Source organism: Topomyia yanbarensis, chromosome 1 (genome assembly GCF_030247195.1).
Source record: "Topomyia yanbarensis strain Yona2022 chromosome 1, ASM3024719v1, whole genome shotgun sequence".
Classification (NCBI taxonomy): Eukaryota; Metazoa; Arthropoda; class Insecta; order Diptera; family Culicidae; genus Topomyia; species Topomyia yanbarensis.
Window position 1 is genome coordinate 64,384,618 of NC_080670.1, and position 23,301 is coordinate 64,407,918.

The window sequence follows — 23,301 nt, forward strand, 5'->3', positions numbered from 1 at the left end:
AGGTCTATCATACAAACCAGCCAACTCTGGTGCTATAATAAGTACCATCGATTGCCTGGAATGAATAATAGTTGACAGTATCGTCTTACCAACTAATCAACTCGAATCTTCTACCATCAATACTAACCCACGAACACGGATTTTATAACAATCCGCAGTCCTGCTTTACGATCATCTTCACACCAAGTCCCAATGTTTTGCTCCTTTTGCCTATTTCCCTTCGTTTGAACAAAAAAAAAGATCTTCAGAAAATCTGATTATATCTTCCTCTACCATTCTCCTTAGCAATTAACAACTTTCTATTTGTCCTAGTTATGAACAATATCGATCAAATGTATTCCTATCTTATAATTGCCCAATTTTATTATTAATTTCACTTCTAAAACTAACTTAAAATGCTCAGGGGATAGAAATCATAAATCAATTATTTCTTAATAATTAATTTGTTTTACAAACAATAAATTAACTGTAAACGCTTAGTTTAACGTAAGTTTGTGCAACAATGTTTTCGAAATAATAAAGCGCACACAAGGTGCCATGTCTAATATATACAGATTAATCATTAAAAAATTGAACTTTGTTAAAAAGCTGTTAAAAAGAAACTACTAATGAGACTAAAGGCACAATGTGACACTTCCCGGCACACATGTTGGACTGATTTTTGTCAAAGGGTTAACACATGTAAAAGGCTTATTCAGATATTATTATTTGTTATTTGCTCTTGTATCTACGTACTCCGAATGTTATCAGCCGGATTAGGAGTATATTGGTTAAATGGACACAATCTTGTTATACCAATCAATTGATAAGATATTGATCCATTCAAAATGCTAGTTCTATTCCAGCCCCAGGTAGGAACACATTTATATTTGCGTCAATCTCGCAGATAATGTACTGGTACATTCATGAGATTGTAACTCTTTTCTACACCTAATGTATAGATGATAATATGTAATTTCATGGTCTCAGACAAACGCGACGCGTTTGAACAAGTTAGTCCTACAATCAATTCTGTGCCTAGTCGATCAAAGTGAAATAGTCATCCGAAATGTTATTGATTCAATTGTTATTAGGATTTCTAGTTCTAACAGGAATACTGGCTTTGGCTCCAGTCAACCCACCTGTTGTCATTCAAAAAATCACAATCGCGGACGAAGGATACCTTCTTCAGCACATTTCCGAACCGCTTTCGTACGATTTATTCCTCGATCTAAGCGATGACAATTTTTATACATACGATGGTTCAGTCGATATCGAAATGCGATATCTGGATTCAAAGAACTACTTCTACCTGAATAGTGCAGGAGTGGTCATTGATGAAAATAGCATCCAAGTTACGAAGTCGAATGGAGAAGATGTTCCTATGACAAATCTTATCATAATGGAAAAATACGAACAGTTGTACCTTGGATTTGCGGAGAACTTTGAGCAGAACGCTACCTACAAAGTGCACATTGAGTTTTCCAATACAATTGGAACAGAACTGAAAGGATTGTACAGGAGTAGTTACACTGTAGAAAATTCGAGAAGGTTAGTTGGTGGAATTCAGAGAAATGATGAAACATTCATGATAAACTACCATACTCATACTGGTGATACTCGTCCATATACAGTATGTCCAGCAAGAGCGTAATAGACGAGCATTTTCAGTAGGATTATTGTCAGGTGACTGTGCTGACCGATCTGATACTACTGATATACTGATGACGTCATTCTGATCCTTCTAAACTGCAGACCTTACATCGGCATTTTGGCATTTTTTTATATTTTGATTTTTGGCGAAATGGCATACTTTTGAGTGAAAAAACGCTGAAAATGTCATACAAATCGACACAAAATTGTTTATTAAAATAAAAAATAATGAAAAAATAAAAATATATACTACGTACGTCGCTGGAGAACTCAATTTTGAATATACAATGAAAATTTTAAAACGATCATAAATTATTTGTTTGAGTTGCATTTCCGGCAAACTCAAAAAAGTGATTTCGAGAAAAACGCGCTTAAAGTTTGCAGTACGCTCGTAGTGTTCATAATAGACTTTGCAGCAGTGGTGTAACCCCTTAAGCTTAATCTTTTGTTTCAGAGATACCACAAAACCGATAAAATTAAATTTTCTGCGAATAATTCTTATTTAGAAGGTTCTAATTTTATCAGCACCTCAAAAAGTAAAATTCATGAAAAAACATTTGGCACAGATATTTTCTTTTTCATACGTTTATATGAAACGGCATTTGCAAAAGCTTTTTACGCCAGTTTCTTTTTTTTACATAGCACGCTACAAAAATCCTTAAGACTAATTTAAACTATACTAGTAATTTGTCTAAAACTAACACTGAAATCACTTTATTGTTTGCTTTTTTCCTTACATTGTTGTAATTGTTCATAATGATCTAGTATTTTCGGGTGTATTTATTTACTTTTTCTGTTATTGTCTCAATTTCAAAACTGAATATTTTGGCGATCTCCCGCGAGCGTAGATGATCCGGATTCCACGAATCTCTGCTTGCATGGACGTATCGAAGAATAAAGTGGATTCAGGAGTATCTAGTATATTGACGTATGTGGGAACATACCTAGAAGACGTTATTTCTTGTGACATGTGATTGAAATACACTGTCATGGTTTGGGGTTGAAGATCGGCATGTCTTTCAAAATTTTCAATTACCAGTGGGTTCATAACCTCACATCGAATAAGTAAACGAGAGGAGAGATCCCAGAATCGGTCTTTTAAAGGAAGAACTCCCGCTAGTACTCATCGTATGGGTCGATTGCATGCAACCTAAGGCGATTCGTAAACAACGATACTGTATCCGTTCCTGTTTAATAATGTGAGTGTTCGCAGCTGAACGGAAACAGATGCACCCATATTCCATTACTGAAAGTATTGTTGTTTGATACAATCTTATCATGTCACTTGGATGAGAATCCCACCATGATCCAGTTATTGTTCGCAGAAAATTTATCCTTTGTTGGCATTTCGTTATTAGATACCTAATGTGGCCTCCCCATGTGCCTTTAGAATCGAACCAAATTCCAAGGTATTTAAAAGTCAGGACTTGGGCTATCGTTCTACCAACCAACTGAAGCTGAAGCTGAGCTGGATCACGCTTCCTTGAGAAAACGACCAACTCAGTTTTCTCAGTAGAGAAATCGATGCCCAGCTTTAAAGCCCAAATTGATAAATTATCCAAGCTATCTTGCAATGGTTGTTGTAAATTTATAGCTTTTGGTCCTGTGGCAGAAACCACACCATCATCTGCAAGTTGTCTTAGAGTGCATGGGCTGACAATACAATTATCAATGTCATTCACGTAAAAATTATAGAGAAGGGGGCTTAGACAAGAGCCTTGTGGGAGGCCCATGTAACTTATTCTGAGTGTCGCCAAATCGCCATATGAAAAATGCATGTGCTTTTCTGACAATAAATTGTATAAATAATTATTTAATATCGGTGAAAGACCACATTGATGTAGTTTCTCCGAGAGAACATCAATGGAAACTGAGTCGAATGCTCCTTTTATGTCCAAGAACACAGACGCCATTTGTTCTTTTTTTGCGTAAGCGAGTTGGATTTCTGACGAAAGTAGCGCCAGGCAATCCTTCGTTCCCTTTCCTCTCCGAAAACCAAACTGGGTATCTGAGAGCAAGCCGTTCGCCTCAACCCAATTGTCGAGACGTCGTAGGATAATTTTTTCCAACAATTTCCTGATGCAGGATAGCATTGCAATCAGTCGATACGAGTTATGATCGGAGGCTGGTTTTCCCGGTTTTGGAATGGCGATAACTCTCACTTGTCTCCAGTCACTCGGGACAATGTTCTGCTCAAGAAACTTGTTGAATAAATTCAACAAGCGTCTTTTTGCTAGGTCAGGCAGATTCTTCACCAAGTTGAATTTAATTCTGTCTAGTCCCGGAGCATTATTGTTGCATGAGAGGTGCAATTGAAAATTCCATCATTGTCAAAGGCGAATCTATGAAATCGTTACTTGTGGGAGCATCGCGAATGATTTTCTGCGCAGGAGCAGAATCTGGACAAATTTTCTTGGCAAAATTAAATATCCAACGATTCCATTAGTTACGTTTCGATTCCTTAGTTACGTTTCGATTCATCATTCTTCTGGCTGTGTTCCAAAGAGTACTCATTGATGTATCTCTTGACAAGCCATCAATGAAGCGTCTCCAATAACTAGACTTTTTGGCACGACGTATACTGTCAAATTTGTTTTGCAAAATGAAATAATTTTCGCCAATTTGTTGAAAATATGTTCCTCTATGCTGTATTAAAATTTGAAGTATGTATAACATGCACTAATAACAAAAATTGTGTTTTGAAAAATCTTTCGAAAACGACTCGGAAAAGTGAAAATTTTCAGCCCATCCCGCACAGAGCCGTCACTTTAGTAGACCAACCGAACAATAAAATAATGAAAAGTTTATATATAGGTCCACTACATGTTTGTTCCTTTGATTATTCGCATTGGGTTGCTTGACGAGAGCAGTTGGTGGGGGAAAGACGGCATATTCCTTTGGTTAGGCCATTAGAAGCCGGACGGAAAGGAAAGGCTCATGCACGGCACGAGAACGAGCGAGAAAGCGATAGTAGTGCATATTAGCGCGATTATAAAAATATCTGTCGGTTGGTTTTTCTCATCATTCGTATTCGTTCAAGTTCATGCACTAGCAAGCAGCCAGTCCACCGAAGGAAAGCAGTTGGCGATGACGACGATCGGAAAAAGTGCCCCAGCTACTGGTGACTCATCGCAACCCGATCAGGAACTGTCGCCCTGCAAGAATTTCGCCCCAACTGAAGGGCAACAGAGAAACTAATCTGTGTTCTAATAAGAGTTAAACTGGCTCACCGTGTCCGCGGGGAGTGCGTCTAAATTATGCTCCCGCAATAAAACAATAAACGGTTCTTTACAGGACCAATTAATTGTGTTCTAATAAGAGTTAAACTGAAATTTACATTTTATGGTGTATAACAAATAATTTTCAGAAAGCTATATAAGAAATACGATGTGTGGAAAGAAAGAAAGAGAATTTAAATTATCCTCTCTCGCTCGTTTTCGTGCACTGCTTTTACATTCCTTTCTGCTGCTAATACCATCAAAACAAACGAATGTGGGTGTTCCCCCACCATCCCATGGCCAGTACCACCGCTAACAAATAAGACAAAAGAATTTAAATTTGTGAAAATCTTTTCTTTCCTTCTTTTCAAATCTGCAACATTCTTTGAAAATATTGTTGGAATGTTGTTATTGAAAAACTGAACATGCAAGTTTGCTAGCACTGGCCACTAGATTGAAGGCGATGGAAAGACAGAATATTCGTTTTGGTTATGCTAGTATTGGTAGCCGAACGGAAAGGAAAGGCACAGGAATGGCACGAAAACGAGCGAGAGAGCGATAGTAGTGCTTTCTCGTGTTTTCATATATGAATATTGGTCGGTCGGTTTTTCTCATCATTCGTATTCGTTCCAGAGATGCCATTATGCCAGATTTATCTGGCACAGCCAGAGTTTTTGGCAGCTTCCAGGCAAAAAGACGAACCTCTCATTCTGCTAGATTTTTAAGTTTTAGAAGCTGCTACATACACATTTTGGAAATTTGGGTAATAATGTCCCAAATTTAACAAAAATCCATTGACCCAGGGTCGATGATTTTGAGGTCGCTGTCAAGTGCCAGATTTTGCAAGACATTTTTAGTTGAACTGACAGATTTTTTTTGATAAAATAGTGGCAACTCTGATTCGTTCAAGCACTAGCAAGCAGCCAGTCCACCGGAGGAAAGCAGTTGGCAATGATGACGGTCCGCAAAAGTGCCCCAGCTACTGGTGGCCCATCGCAACCAACTACCGATCAGGAACTGTCGCCATGCCAGTATTTCGCCCCAAATAAAGGGCAACGGAGAAACTAATCCGCTGTCTAACATTCCAGCGTCTGGTTCGTAAGGTTGTGTATTACTTCAAAGTCGAGCTACGCTTACAAAACTCTGCCGTAATGAAGCCAGTGATGCCTACTTGGTCGGTTTGTTTGAGGATACAAAATAGTGCGCCAAGTACGTAACTTTCTCGCAAAAGAAATCAAACTGGCTCACAGTGTCCGCTGGGAGTGGGCGTAAATTGCAATAAAAGCAACGGTTCTTTTCAGGACCAATCAATTGTGTTCTAGTGAGAGTTAAACTGAAACTTTCATTTTAAGGTGTGTAACAAATTTTCAACAATCAACATAATACGTTGTGTGGAAAGAAGTAGCTTGCACACGGAACAAAAATTTAAATTACACTCTCGCTCGTTTCGTGCACTGCTTTTCCATTCCTTTCTACTGTTTTTATCAGTATTACCAAAACGAATGTGTTGTTGCATGTGTTTAAGAGAAATGTTGAAGTCGCATGCTTCTATTCGAGCTTTTTGGCAGCCTCTGTGAACTAACTGCATTAAATGATTTTTTTGTGCAGCTCCGTGCTAGTAGCAAACAAAATGGCCCTACCAGTGTCTGATTCGTGAGATTGTGCAGGATTTCAAAGTCGAGCTAAGCTTATAAAGTTCAGCCGTAATGGTACCCGAAGAAGCCAGTCTTGTCGTTTTGTTCGAGGCTACAAAACAGTTCGCCAAGCACGTAACTATCATGCCAAAAATATCCAACGATCCAGCGCATCACCATCAACACCAACGCCGATACCAAAGGTTCTTTTCAGAACCTCCATTATTACCATAGAGAATTATTTGAAAATTTCCCATTCAAACGTGATTCTGTTGAATATTATTAGATTTAAATTAACGTCTCGAATTGAAATCACGACGCTCCGGTTATGTGACAGACATTACCCACCCATCTTTTTTTTATTGTGACCACGACTAACGGTTTAATATAGACACCCCATTTCAATATTTCTGAAGGAACAGAAGGTCGAGTTTGGAAAGTTTGTAACTTTCATTGTACTTAACCAAATTACACAATGTTCGCACTAATGATTCAGAAATATGACCAGGAATCTTCTATTAGATTTGTAAGTATGTATAATTTACATGAATAAAGAAAAATTGATTTTCAGGAATCAATTATTATCTGTTCTTCCATTGGCCAGTACTACGCGACTTCCTCATGCTAACAATTAATTTCATCGTTAGCCATCTCCCTCACCAAGGCCAACAACGCTAACAAAACCGGTCCTTTTTAGGACCACCATCATTTTTGTAAAGAATAATTTGAAATATTCCTCGCCCAAATCACCTTTTGTCCGAAAATTCCAATGAGTATCAACATATTTGAAGAACGTGTTCCTTATGTATTCTACATCTCTCCGGTTATGTCGCAGACATTACCCACCCATCTTTTTTGTCTAGGTATTTCGCTGCTTCTGGGTAGTTGATTGTAGTTCCACTGATAACACAAAAATCTTAATATGCATAGTAAAATAAGCGTAGCTATGTTAAAAAATATAAATCAGTATGAATGTGCTTTTTTGGTCCAAAGCATAACGATTTCCCCGGATGTTCTCTTTGGCGTAATTTTTGAATGCCAGTTCAAATTATTAAGTGCAATTCCCATTCCGAAGTCCGATAAGATGAGACAAAATAAAATGTAATTAAAAATATTGATATTAAAAACGGATACCGAGAGTAATGGTAATTTATTCTCGATACTTCTAGTGTATCGATATTTTAGTTTTTCCAATATCGATATGCCAGATACTTTTTAAAATATTGCCCAATACTAAGTTTCTTCAATTCATTAATCTTATTAATTCTGTTCAGTCATCCCTTCATTCATTTCATCCAATTTGTCGATTCTACTCAACTCAATTTATTCTTTTTTTATAACTTTTTTTAATATTGTCTAATTTTTCATTTGATGAGTTGAACTAATTCGGTTAATTTGTTGTATTAATTTTGTTTATATTTATCATTCAAGATGAGTATCTTTTTCTCCCTTACTGTAGAACTAAAATATTATTTTTTTCAGCTAGCAATAAATGGCGAAAATAAACATTGATGTTAAATGGATTAAGCACACTTGGAAATTATTATTTACACCGCTTTGCTTCGGTTGAATACAAGTTTCATTAATTCATAAATTAGCTTATTTTACCTTTACTGAACTACTCGAAACTCCATCAGGTACATCGCAACAACACACTTCGAATCGACCTATGCACGTACTGTATTTCCCTGTTACGATGAACCATCTTATAAGGCATATTTCAACGTCGCGATTCGCCATAGCTCGAAGTTCCATGCTCTCTCTAACATGCCGGTACTACAGACGTGAGTAACTAGCAGAAATGCCAAGAATATATTTGTTATACAGCGTTTTTTAGGAAACAAGATAGCGACAAACTTACAACAACGTGGTTCAAACAGTCTCCACTGATGTCTTCCTATTTACTAGCATTTATAGTGTCCGATTATGCTACATTATCCACTGATCAGGACCGTATACGAGTGTATGCTCCAGTGAGTACTTTACGAGCATGCTTAGCATTATCTGTCTAAATATTTCAACATCTCATTGCAGGAAAATCAAGTCCAGCATACAACGTACGCACTAGATTTTGCGGAAAAATCCCTCCAAATACTAGAACAGCTCTTTGGTCATAATTTCCAGCTCCCAAAGGTTGATTTGGTAGCAATACCAGATTTCAACATGGGAGCCATGGAAAATTGGGGTCTTATAACGTTCCGTGCGGTATATCTGATTTACGACGATCGTTTTACTACGGCACGTACAAAGCAAAGCATTGCCAATCTAATAACACACGAGTTCGTACATTCTTGGTTTGGAAACGAGGTTACCCCAGAGTGGTGGACCTATCTGTGGATGAGCGAGGGAGTAGCCAGGTACTTTGAATACTACGTAACCGCGCAAATCGAAAATACTTGGATGTTGTGGCAACAGTTTGTTGTCAACAACGTCCACTCAGCATTATCTCAGGATGACAAGAGTGGAAACAGACCCATGAGCTACTACGCAACGGAGCCCGATGTTCTGAACAGCTTATTCGATTACGTAGTTTATGCCAAGAGCGCCGCAGTTATTAGGATGATTCAAAACGTAATTGGTTTCGACGCGTTTCAGAAGGCGTTAAACGATTATATCACCAGCCTCAGCTATCAAACCACGAAACCAGAGTATCTCTATACCAGCATTGAAAAATTCAATAGAGAGAACCTACCTGGGACAATCACCGAAATATTCAACAGTTGGGCTGATAACGCGGGGTACCCTGTTGTAACGGTTACGAAAACTGGAAATTGCATAACTTTTTCTCAAAAACGCTTTTGGATGCCAGTTGAAGATGAAACAGCACCACCAGATACAACGTACTACATCCCAATAAACTATGCTACATCTGAGATCGCCGATTACGACGATACGAAAGCAATCGATTGGTTGACGCCAGAGAACCCCCAAATGCAAAAAGAGCTACCTAGCCCGGTCAACTGGATCCTGGTTAACAAACTGCAGACCGGTTATTATAGAGTTAACTATGACAAGGATAATTGGGTAGCTCTAACAGATATCCTAAAATCAGAACAAATGGAAACCATACCAATTATTAATCGAGCTCAGCTGATAGATGACGTTAGTAATCTGGCAAAATCTGGAGACGTTAGTTATGACATCGCTCTTTCACTACTGCAGTATCTGGAACAGGAAACCGAATATATCCCATGGAGCACCGCTTATAATGTACTGATACACCTGAACCGGATGTTCTCTGGTAACGAAAACTATTCCCGTTTTGAAGATTTCTTACGAACTATTACTGGTCGCATGTACGAGAATGTTCGCATGACAGGCCTCATGGATCACATTAGTAGATTGCATCGTGGTAACACAGTTTATTTGGCCTGTTACTTCGGGGTAAAAACGTGCATCGCTGATGCTCAGCAGTTAGTACAGCGGATGCTAGATGATGAATCGTATCTAGTTCCTGAAGAGGTACAGTCTGCTGCATTTTGCGCGATGAGTAAATATGATACAACCCTACAAGCTGAAGCGATACGTGTATTGTTTGACCGTTATCTTCCAATGAAAGAAAGCGATAGCGGTCTGATTGGACGGTTCATCGCCGGGCTGGGATGCAACAGAAATGTAACCATGATCGAATTCTATCTAGGCTTAACCGTTAGCAACATACCCGGATTTCAACTAACGGGTTCCGAAAGAACTCAGATGCTAAATGCAGTTATTAGCGGTAGCAGCGAAGGTCTACTTACAAGCTTGAGATTCGTTCTGGAGTATTATTCAAACGTTGCTTATCTGTACTCATCGCTTGTTCCAGTGTTTACGGAGTTTGGCAACAGAATTAACAGTAAGGAGACATTTGAATTGGTAATATATAGTTATATTATCGCTGTTGTTTACTTCAGCAGCAACTACACTTTCTTTTTCAGTTCGAAGACATAATCGCAAATCATGGAAGTGATTTCTCTGACTCTTTGAGAAGCGCAGCTTCAAAAGCTTTAGCCCAAGCAACTCAGAATACAGCGTGGACTGCTAAGTATACTGAGATCATAAGTGAATGGTTAACTGCGAACGAGTTTGAACTAAGTACCACCACCGCTAACCCAAACCCTGGCAGTGCTTCTTCAACTATAGTCAGTTTGTTTTTGACTTCAGTTATGCTTCTGGTCAACGCGTTTATTTAGGCGAAAGTTAACATTATGCATTACGGTATATAACACTTTTGATCCACCCAAAATGATGACTTATTCTAGTGAACACTCCTGTGCCGCATTTTTCGCAAACAGTTCCATGATTAAATACTCCCACCAAATAGGAAACTTGTACCTTATTTATCACATCAGACCAACTGTTGTAAAGTCCAGTTCCTCCGTCACTATGTATCAACGGTTCGAAAGCTTGAGCAGCGTCCTCATTTGAAACGCACAGTTCCGAATTAGAAAGATTATTGAATCCTTTCTTTTCGCAAGTTTTATGATATAATGGAAAAGCTGGAATGTTGAAAGGTTTCTCCCCTGCACCAGTCGCCTGTAGCAAAAATGGCACATGGGAAGAATTACGCCACAAACAGGCAGGAATAACGGCTTTATTTATTGAAAATGGCATCGTCAACTTCAACACAGCGATGTTGCCGTACCGAAGTTCTGTATCAAATTTCGGGTGGATCAATGCTTTCTCAACGGTGCTATTCTGCTGTTCTGGAGTTTTACCAATAAGTACAAGTACGTCATCATGATTCGTAAATCTGGAATATGAAAAAAATCGTTTATTTTGAGCAAAAAAAAATCAAGAACCAATATGTCTCGAATAACTAAATCATAATGTACCTTTTATAACAATTGGCTGAGGTAATCAAAAAAGACCTGGTAATCAAAGTAGCATCACAGGTAACATTTGACGAACCTGATTTGATAGATGCCTGTAACGAAACAAACTACATTTTATAACTGTTTATTTATTTTTTTATTTATTGTTCTTTTATGTGATACGAAAGATAACATAGCTTAAGGACGCCAAATTTCTTTTGTTTTACATTGTATAAGCTTTAATTAATGGATTAGTATTTGTTTTTTTCGGCCCCGAACCCGAATATTATTTTTGTTAGCTATACGCGTAGCAGGTTTTCATAAAAAACTACATAACCCGAAACCGACCAGCACCCGCATTAAAATAATTAAACCTGACTAAACCTCCCGTGTTTGACCCGAGAGTGGAGAAGCCCGGGGATAGTTGGCGGTGTTTTCATTTTTTAATTTTTTGGTTTAAGGTGATCGTGCAAAATAGACTATTGGCCACTTCTATGAATTTTATCAAAATGTTCGCTTGTTCGCTTATATGTGCTTCTAGAGGAACCCCTTGGTGGAATTCCTAACGCGTTAGACTCAAAAAGTTATATAGAAGAGCTTGGAATTGGTCTAGTAGTCTTGTCAAAGGCACGTTACGTTAGCTCGTATAGCATAAAGAAATGCCCTTAAATCCTGTGGGCGAAGTAGTTGGAAAAACTTGCAAGTCTCAACGAGACTAGTAGATTAAATAAGTTACTTTCGAAATCGAAAGACATTCACGTCAGTTCGATTAGAACTGCCAATGGTGAATACTCATCTGAAGAAGATAAGGTCGCAATTGTGTTGACAATGACGCACACTTTCCAGGTTGTACGCAGCCATCACCGACGACTGCCCCTGAGTTCTTTTCGGGTAGTTCTGATTCTTGGGCATTGGCTCGTAGAATTGTGACAACAGAGTCGATCAAATGGACGAATGAAAGTCTTGCTCCGTATAAGTGCCCAGGAAAGGATGTAATCATTTCAGTTCTACTTCAAAGAGGATATTTACGCTTCAGGTATATTTTGAAAAGAGTCTTGCAAACAGGATACATTCCATTTGCGTGGTGGAAAATAGTTGTAAAATTCACTAACAAAGGTGGCCGCGTTACTTATGAGGACGCAAAGCGCTTATGATTGCACATCCACAGAAGTATACCATTCAGTGATTAATTCACCTATAAGTGATATACGAAATTTATTTTCCGAACTAATTAAGCTAGAGACTTTATGTCTTCGACAAAGTTGTAGCAAATATTACTACAAAATAATTTGCCGAATGCACCATATATCTATCTATAATAGTTATGGAACATATTATATGGAAGACCCCTTAAAATTATTTTTTTCATAATAACTTTTTAGCCATTCTCCTATCTTCTTAGAAGTTGTTTGCGGTATCGAAACACATATTTTTGTCGAATTTAGTTACTTCCTATCTGTTGAATTTAAAAAGATATTCCAAATCTTACGATATTTTTGGGGTAGCTTCCACCTTAAATAACTCGTTAAGGAGCAAACAACATCATAACATACTGAAAGTACTAGCTTTTTACTTTTATATAGTCGCCCGATTGTTAGTCGACGCGATTCTCCGCGAATGTTATGTTCAAGACAATATCCCATCGCAGTGGTTTAAAATGAAATATTCAAGCGCACTGCAATAAGCAGCTTCATCTTTTCATAGTAAATTACATAAAACATATTCATCGATGTCCAAAAAAAGGAACAGGGAACTTTGACCATAATCAAGATCATTTACGAAACGTAGCATATCGTGCGTTCGAGAAGTGTGTCAAGTGAAATTTAAATAGGGTTACCAAATAGGCTGAGAGCAAAATAAGGACACACTGAACCGACCGCCCCAAACTACCCTCCCCCTTTCAGTATCAGTAGATTATACCCTAACGAAAATGAATTAACAAACGAGTAGTTAATTTTGAAAGACAACTTTAACTATGATTTAATATAATAAAAGAATCAAAGCTCGTTTTCATGCACATATTTTTCAGCACCTAGTGCTAATTTTCTCCACAAGGCCTACATTATGTGTTTGAAATGACGCGTTTCTTCCTAAATCCGGCATATTTGTTCACATAGCTCGATTGGAATCGTTGGTTTGGGTTCGATTGGAATTTTTAGTTGCAGTCTTCGCGCATCTCAATATGTTTGTTATCTCTGGCCTATACAAAGTTTCAATAGCTTATCGCTCGTCGGCGTCTATTTAAACCAGGCTAGTCGCCTTTTCGTTTACTGGGTATATACGCCCAGTCAATCCTAGAGCACTCTTGTTAGAGTGTGGCCAACACGAGTTTGACGTATCCAAACGAGCAGAAATCTGACGTATTTCTATTATGAATACGTCAAATTTCATGTTCGTTTGGATACGTCATACGTATTACGTATTACGTCATGTCATGTCTCATGGCCACACACTAACTAGAGTGCACTAGTAAATCCAGCCCATCCAGCAAGAATACGTGCCGGAGTTCTGGCTGGCTTCTGTCAGAATTTTGGTTCATCCGCCGCTACTTACTGCAGTGAAAAACACTAACTCAAACATGAGTTAAATTTGTTAAATTGGTCAATATCAACATTGTAATAGTAGCCATATTTATTGACAAAAAAACTCGTTGGAAATAAGTGACCAATGAAAATGATTGAATAGTTTAATTCTCTCGTAATAAATTTGATCTGAAAGATTTCAAATATGTCTACCACGGCTTGAGACTAAAATAAGGACATTTTAAGCAAAATAAGGACGCTTTTCAAAGTCGTCGAAAATAAGGACATGTCCTTTAAAATAAGGACGGTTGGTAACCCTTTAAACAATCAGTGGATACTGGTAAGCTTAAAAAAAATATGGGAATCTCACCAGAAGGTTTGTTAATGTCTTTCGTGACATTTATAATGGAGCTTGATAAACGTTACCTGTTCACAATGTGGATCCTGTCGTGACTAAGACTCGGGGATGGCTAAAAAAGTATAAAACGATTTTTAGAAAACGCCAAAGCTCTTCTAGCGGAAGAAGAAAGCTTTGAAGATAACGGAGAAAACGATTATTAAAAATAAATTTATTTATCTAATTCATAATGAAAATATCGACATTATTAAACACATCCAAATCTACACTTCGATTTTTGAAAGGCAAACCATATGCATTGCATGTTATAGGCGAACGTGTTCTATGCAATTTACCATAAAAACATGAAGCTGTTTGTCGCAGAGAGCTTGAATATTTCATTTTATACCACTGCGATGGCATGTTGTATTGATCATAACACTCGGGGAGAATCGCGTCGACCAACAATCGGGCCACTATATGAAAGTAAAAAGCTAATACTTTCAGTATGTTTTGATGTTGTTTGCTTCTTTTTGCTCCTTAACAAATTATTTAAGGTGGAAATTACCCCAAAAATATCGTAAAATTTGAAATATCTTTTTAAATTCAACAGATAGGAAGTAACTAAATTCGGCAAAAATATGTGTTTCGATACCACAAACAACTTTGTGGAAAATTCCAAGAAGATAGGAGAATGTCTAAAAAAGTTATCATGAAAAAACTAATTTTAAGGGTTCAATTTGGGCATCTTTGGAGGTTTTGAATGGAAGGTGAAGACTAAAGCTAGCTACCTACCAAATAAGTGTCACTATTACGCATCCCTTCCTTTTCTCTGAGATCGAAGTACAGTTGTGAGCAATTTTCAATCTCTTCCATAACTTCCTTCGATCCTTCGTTTGGTGGGTGTGCTCGAATGTTGCCTACGATTGTGCAGCAGATAAGTGAGGTATCTTTCTCGAAACCACATCGAATATCATCCAAATCAGTATTATTTCTATCCACAGTCTGTTCCATTTTGCCGGGACATTCCTCGATTGCCAGACAAACGCCGGATGTTCCATTTGCATTTGTACATTCATCACCGTAATATACGTTTGAATCTTTGAATTGTACTAGAAGACAGACAAATTTATGTGACATTGCAAGTTAAATCATATTAACTCTCACTGTTGTCTGAAAAAACAATCGCGTCGATCCAGTTGGTGTATGGTGAAACTTCGGTGAACGTGGACGGTGTGTTGAATCCGCAGTTTTTGCCCTGGCTGCTTATGGCAAATATAAAGTATAGAATAAATTGTTCAAACACCCAAATTTCGCGTGACATTGCAGATCCGAAGTTATTCTGTGGATGTATATTAAATTGGTTGTAGTAGTCGAATGGTGCGTTATCGTGGAAGATTTGGAAAATTATTCGCGACACTAAAACTATGATTTACAATTACAGTATTTTTTATTATTTTCTATTACAACGTAGAGTCGAAATAATATTATGCAATCCGATACACATTGTTTGAAAAAATGAAACATTTACCTTTGTTTTTAGTTTTGCAAAAAGTCACAGCTTTTGTCTACATACCGTACATGCTCCCGGCACTACCGTAAAAGCGTTTCCAACGCATATTTGGTGTTTTGTCAGATTCAACGGACAATCATCAAGCACGTTTGATTTCAAATAAAGCTCAGTCGCTTGTTTATCATCCAATGCAGTTGTTTGAAATCCAGCAGTTCTCTGCGGGCCATGTCCGTTAGTTTGGAACTCATGCGCTGGTAGCTGATCGTAGGTCCACAGACACGCAGGCTTGAAATATTTGTTGAAACTGTGTTTCATGAATAGTTAAACTTATTAATAATCTCGTCTCTAATACTATACATATAGCTATATTGGTTCATTACTTAAATTCAGTAGGATCCAACTGCAGCAATGCAATATCGTTTTCTAGTGGAGTTCTACTGAAATTTGGATGAATGTAGATGTGGGAAACGTACGATTCCTCTTCATATGGATTGATTTCGATCCAGGGAAGATTTGGTTCAGTGGGCGGCAAATATTTACTAACCTGATTCATCCTAACTATAAATGAGTGGCTAAAATAGACATGGTATTATAAAACACACGAATTGAACTACAATCAAACCACTGACTTTGACCAATCACTCACACAACCTGCCGCAGTTAAAACATACTGACGATCGATCAGGGTTCCATAGCAGTCGTAGGTTATTACCGTATCTCGTTCAGGATCCTCCAGATAGTGTCCAATTGAAACCTTGTAGTAATTATTGACTGCGTTTGACATGATTGCATTTTGAAGCTGAATCGATTGAAAACTACTGGTAGGATCGACTGAAATATGTCTTCTGGTGCTGGCTTCATACTCTCTAAACTGGAAATATTTCGTAGCACAATCTGAAAGAAACACATTTCTTAACGAAAAAACTTGGTACCTAAAAAGATTTTAAATTTCTTGAATTAAAGAGAATGGACTGTTACATTTGCAATTTTGTCACTTTCCAAAACGGTATAGATTTAAAATATCTACTTCATACTTCGACGCTAAGCTGACCGAAGCACATTGTTTTGTTTTAGCAGTGGTGTACAGTAAAAATTAAAGAAACTGAATGAAATATTTTTACTTTTCAGGCAATAAAACAATATCGGCCAATTTCTTCACCTGGATGAAAACCCGTTTTCGTCGAAAACCTATTTTCGACATTAGGCCAAATGGACATTCAGCGAAAACCGGTTTCATCCAGTGAAGAAATCGGCCGTAAGAGATTCGTCTAATCGAGATAGGAAAATTTTACTCAAAACAAGAAGTACCGAGTTCCACACGAGATTCGGCTTTTTTCCTCTCCTTTTGAACATTCGGCCTAATGTCCATTCGGCTTAATGTCTATTCGGCCTAATACCCATTGAACCTAATGTCTATTTGGCCTACTGTCCATTCGGTCTAATGTCCATTAATTCCCTTTCCCATAATGTCCATTCGACCTAATGTTTACTCGGCCTATTGTCCAGCCAAATATAAGTAGCGGTTTGCCCACTACTCGGGTTCTGATTGCCCGGCGGACCCTTCTTATCAGGGCGGCCTAGGTACTTCTACCGGAATTTCGAATTTTCATATGTAAACAAATAAAAAAGTAAACAAACAAATTAATTACATTTACCGTGTATTATCCCACAACTCCTCACTGCTGGTCGTGTCTTACAGTCCACTGCTGCTGGCGGTGGCGGGAAGGAGGACGGTTTCTTCCGACCCATTCCCACAATGTTCATTCGACCTAATGTCCATTCGGCCTAATGTTCATTCGGTTTAATATCCGTTCGGCCTAATGTTCGTTCGGTCTAATATCCGTTCGGTCTAATGCCCATTCCCATAATGTTCATTCAGCCAAATGTCCATTCGGCCTAATGTTTATTCGGCTTAATGTCCATTCATCCTAATGGCCGGACATCCATTAAAAAGATGCTTTTAGTTGGACAATGGTCCAACTAGTGGAGGTCCAACTAAAAAGCGGTCCAGTTAAAGAGTGTCCTACCTGCGAATCACGACTGTACACCACCAAGATGAACAATGGAGCAGTGCACATAGAAACCAGACGTACTATCAGGAGACAGATTATATTGACTCAAATGGCATGTTCCTCAGACGTATGCGTGGATTTGTGCCTTACCGTGGCTTCTTAGAGTTTTTCTAGATTTTAATGGTGTTTTAACAACGTATGCAGAACGAGGTCAAGGAGCACCTTTATATACCACGAACTATATACACGCAATGCTTAGCACCCTGCATCTGTGCTCATCGTTGAGACAAGTAAATATTGTGAAACTCATGTCATAATGGTGGTATGCTGTCAACACTTTTAAGGAACCTTTTCGCCGATGGCTTATAGAGGAAACTTAATCAGCTTGAACTTTCCTTATATGGTTTCGCTGATGATTAACACATAATGATCACCGGTACTTGCCTTAACACACTTTTTGATTTGGTACAGCAAACCTTTGGTGTTGTTGAGCACAAACCTTATTGTGTTGATCAACAATGGTATCTTAATGTTGGCCTATCAATTAATAGTGCTTTCCACGCAACGAAGGATTGCAACCGGAGCTATACCGTCTCAGTTCGTTGGCTCCAAATCTATTGTCGCAGATCAAGTTAATTTTATTGACATTCACATTAGTCCTAATCTTGTGCATAAGAGTCGTAAAATTGTGCATATCGTCCTTTTGAAAGCAAAAACGTCCGTAATTTTTTGTTTTTTTTGGATTTTTTTAACCCCTTGAAGTTGCTTAACCTTTACTGCCGATGATTCCGCATTCGATCATGCGAAACCAAATATGTTTTTATCCATCTACGGTATAAAGCAGAGATTGTTTTCTGTCAGTGTGCAAACATGAAGTATTTCAGAAATTATAAACAGCAGTGCGCTGGACACCATTCCAATAATGGACGTTTAGACCACCCTACTCCAACATTCCTTCTTCTTGGTGGAGGCACTTTTAATCTCCAAACAACGCTTAACAACTATGAAGGTCAGATTACATCGTCTAGGAAGACTATAGCGTAGTTAATATGCCTATTACACTGTACACAGCTCACCTGAGATCGAACTCCTACCACCACTACAAAGGAAAATACTGGTGGTTTTGGCGAAAGCGAAGCTTTCTAATGGATGCGGCCATTAGGGCGAATGGCCATTAGGACGAATGGGCCGAATAAACATTAGCCCGAATGGACATTTGGCTGAATGAACATTATGGGAATGGGCATTAGGCCGAACGGATATTAGACCGAACGAACATTAGGCCGGATGAACATTATGGGAATGGGTCGGAAGAAACCGTCCGCCTTCCCGCCACCAAGGATGCAAAATGCCTATCTTTTCTGCGGCTGTAATTATTCTGCCTACATTCTCATTTCTCTCTCGATGCTGCTGTCATTTGCTAATGCAGGACGCCCAGCGCTGTACTGCTGCCTGTGTGCAAAGCAGTAACATGACAAAAAACTACTGTCCCCAGTACAGCCACCAGACGCGAGCGGTATAGCTTCTCTTTCCTTATTTTACATTTTTTAATATTTTCAAACTTTTTAATATTGTTATTCAAAAATGACGACAATGAATGCGGCTCATTTACGCCACGGCCGGCATCAACGCTTTCGTGTGCGGGCCTCTCCCTTTGACTATGCAGAGAAAAATGTACAAAGCGAGAGAACAAACTTTACTACGCCACACTCTCACCGAGCAGTCGGTGTACAGCAGCAAAACACAAATGTATTCTACTGCTGTACGGGAAAATGTTCTCGGTTTGGCTACCGTTCTGGCAAGAGCTGTAGTGATGCGTCGCTGTAGCGGGCTGTACGGCTTGTGTAAATGTAAATATACCGAAAAAATGTAGTTTATCGGTACCGTTGGCATCCCTGCCCGCCACCGCCAGAAGCAGTGGACTGTTAGAAACGACAAGCAGTGAGGAGTTGTGGGAGAATACACGGTAAAAGTAATTAATTTGTTTGTTTACTTTTTTATTTGTTTACATATGAAAATCCGAAATTCCGGTAGAAGTACCTAGGCCGCCCTGATAAGTAGGGTCCGCCGAGCAATCAGAACCCGAGTAGTGGGCAAACTGCTCTATTTACATTTGGCTGGACAATAGGCCGAATAGCCATTAGGTCGAATGAACATTATGCATCAAGGTCAGCATATATATATATATATATATATATATATATATGTATATATATATATATATATATATATATATATATATATATATATATATATATATATATATATATATATATATATATATATATATATATATATATATATATATTCATATATATATATATATATATATATATATATATATATATATATATATATATATATATATATATATATATATATATATATATATATATATATATATATATATATATATATATATATATATATATATATATATATATATATATATATATATTAGGGTGGGGCATTGTTATATGGAAAAATGTAATCATAGCCACATCAACCGAGCACAGCACTTTTTTGGTTCCTTTTGGGGTCCCAAACAACTGTGCGAAATTTGGGGTCGATTGGTGTTGACCCGGCGTAGCGCATTGCGATTGAAATTTGTATGGAGATTAGTATGGGAAAACCTACATTTTTGCATTTTTAATTCTACAGACTACAATTCTTCCTGTAGTGTGCCAACAAATAGATGGAAGTATAGTCCAGGATATGCTGAACAACTTTGCCGAAGGATGCATGGTGTTAGAATGTCTCTAAGCCAAGTTATAGCTGTTCAAAGTTCGATAAATCGAATTAAATGCCAAAAATCATTTTTATTGCCAACACTGCCGGTGTACCAATGGTATTTCATATAGCATTCCAAAATAACATTATATATTTTAGTTTTACCACATTGATATGTTTGGATGAATTATTCAAAAGTCTTAGCTCAATTACATGAGCGTAGGTAGTTGAGCAATGGGGTGTAGTGAGGGGGGGGGGACTTTAATATGTAGAAATTCGAACTGAAATGTTGTCGAGTTGGAATGTTCAGATGAATTATTTCAAAACAATTACACAATGTCCTACGCATAATAGTAACGATAAAATAAAACATACTGTATCCCTTTGCCTTGACTTTTATCAATAGAAGCTACGGGTGGATGTACCAATAGTCGCATGCTTAAGGAAAACTTTTGATAAAAAATCGATTAATAGACCTATGGGCAATGTAGGCAACATTAAACGAAAGCTTTCAGTCCCTACTTCATAGGAAAAATATAAAGATGGCTTAGTAACCAATTTATGTATTCAAAACCGCTTGTACCACTATAGGAACACATGTACCAATAGTGGTGCAATCGCTAATTTCGGTTCCTATTGTTGCAAATCCCATTGCTTTCTTATGGGACTTGCAACTATAGGTGCACTACATCAACTATAGGTGCAAGGGAGCTCAAAATTCTAAGAAAATAATTTTTTTCAATAGTTATTTGAGCAAATTTCAAGGATAACAGTTTTATTGTCGCATAATTTTAGTGCGATGAATCGATAAAAAAATATTTGTTGATGGTTGGTATCTTAGTTAGGCGTATAACCCACTACTGCAACTATTGGTACACCTCAACTATAGGAGCACCCACCCTACAGTATGTTATTTCATCGTTACTATTATGCGTAGGACATTGTGTAATTGTTTTGAAATAATTCATCTGAACATTCCAACTCGACAACATGTCAGTTCGAATTTCTACATATTAAAGCCTCCCTAATATATATATATATATATATATATATATATATATATATATATATATATATATATATATATATATATATATATATATATATATATATATATATATATATATATATATATATATATATATATATATATATATATATATATATATATATATATATATATATATATTTACTTTGGTGTCAATAGATTACGAGATATGACCAAGGGATCGCAGGTCCCAAGGAACAAGTGTCCTCACTGTCCCATGCAATGTAAGGATTAAATTTACTGGTCCTGGAAGAAGGGACGTGAAGACAAAGGCTGGTGTGGTTTTAGTACGACTGATAAACAATGAACTTACTACTATCGATGAAAGAGGTTAACGGTTATAATGGAAACATATTCACCAATAGCATTAAGATCGATCACAGTTTCCTGTCGAATCCATTCAGCGTACTCAGATACTTCCAGCATCGATCCATCTTCGTTGAAACCGAATGCGACAACAAAAGGATGTGATCGATAATTGGAAATGGCAGGAGTTTGCAAGAAACCATCATTTATTTTCTTAGCATCCGCGAAACATGGTTCACGCTCAGAAAGCGGGCAATATGTTGTGCTATTAAGTAAAGTTCCACTGTGTTCATCTGAAAACAGATTAAGGTTTATTATCATTCAAAGCGATGACAAGGCTGGGATTTACCCTGAAAAACACGTTGTATAGTAGGGAATCCGCGTTTGGTTGATGTGGTCCAGAAGCATGCAGGTGTAATTTGCTTGCTGATTCTGAAAAGAAATGAAATCAAATCAATGCTATATATATATATATATATATATATATATATATATATATATATATATATATATATATATATATATATATATATATATATATATATATATATATATATATATATGTATATATATATATATATATATATATATATATATATATATATATATATATATATATATATATATATATATATATATATATATATATATATATATATATATATATATATATATATATATATATATATATATATATATATATATATATAATCTGATCGTCTACTATTTCTCCGGTTAACTTGCCCGGTTGTACTCTACATTGTGTTTACTTTAAACTGGTTTTGAGCTTCAGCAAAGCAACACCTAGACTCAGATGGTGCGTTGTTGAATCAATATCCCAATCGGAATAATTTGCACTGTGAAAGTTGATCGTTTTTGGGTTTTCTAAAGCACAATCGCGCGTGGTTAGCACGTGCATGTTATCGACTATCACACCAACACACAAAAGATTTGTGGATGCTAGTTTCACGACATGTGCGAACGTCTTGTCATTGTAGGGTTCTGAGAATATAGAACTAGCCAATCCACTTTTCGCGTACGCATAATTTGTATACGGGCAATCTGTAAAATAATACCATTGTATCAAACTCGATGATTTACTGAATACAATATAGTATGAAACTGACCTCTCACACTTTGCTCGTCATTTGGCATTAATGGGTTCAATTGACTAGTTTGGAATGCACTTGTAGGAGAAAGTTCTGAAATGTAAAAAAAACTAATTAATTCCTGATGTCAACCATGTTCATCGAGAGCTTCAATAGACCTTGTAGAAGTTTTTAATAGTAACACAAGAATTATGTAACAATTTAGCGGGATGAACTACCACATTGTGGCAACTTCATGTACCATGTAGTAAACTAATAGACAATTAAATTGTAGGCTTCTTCGACACTATTTTATTTGAAATAGGCTTACCTCCTCTGGCGAAAATCCAACGAAGCATAAAACACAGTGCGAATTGTATTATCATCATCGATGTTTTCGTTTGAATATTTAAACAATGACAGCATGGGAATCTCGCCGGAGACCTAAACGATGCACTCCTCTTTCGA

At 37.3% G+C, this 23,301-nt stretch overlaps 2 protein-coding genes across 3 annotated transcripts; one reads left to right on the forward strand and one right to left on the reverse strand.

Moving 5' to 3' along the window:
* The first annotated feature begins 894 nt into the window (after window positions 1-894).
* LOC131677818 (aminopeptidase N-like) lies at window positions 895-10,656 on the forward strand. Of its 2 annotated transcripts, none has more exons than XM_058957879.1 (5): window positions 895-1,530; window positions 8,122-8,268; window positions 8,322-8,457; window positions 8,519-10,339; window positions 10,402-10,656. In XM_058957879.1, exons 1-5 carry the CDS (start codon window positions 1,049-1,051, stop codon window positions 10,654-10,656), a joined length of 2,841 nt encoding a protein of 946 aa, XP_058813862.1. In that variant the 5' UTR covers window positions 895-1,048. The 2 variants fall into 2 exon arrangements, with proteins under 2 accessions (XP_058813862.1, XP_058813863.1); XM_058957880.1 differs by lacking the exon at window positions 895-1,530 and adding an exon at window positions 5,163-7,010.
* LOC131677819 (uncharacterized) lies at window positions 10,634-23,301 on the reverse strand. The gene is made up of 12 exons (XM_058957881.1): window positions 23,165-23,301; window positions 22,873-22,947; window positions 22,516-22,807; window positions 22,095-22,177; window positions 21,799-22,038; window positions 16,279-16,543; window positions 16,030-16,221; window positions 15,713-15,953; window positions 15,304-15,478; window positions 14,932-15,248; window positions 11,299-11,390; window positions 10,634-11,216 (listed from the first exon to the last, which is right to left on the reverse strand). Exons 1-12 carry the CDS (start codon window positions 23,220-23,222, stop codon window positions 10,670-10,672), a joined length of 2,577 nt encoding a protein of 858 aa, XP_058813864.1. The 5' UTR covers window positions 23,223-23,301; the 3' UTR covers window positions 10,634-10,669.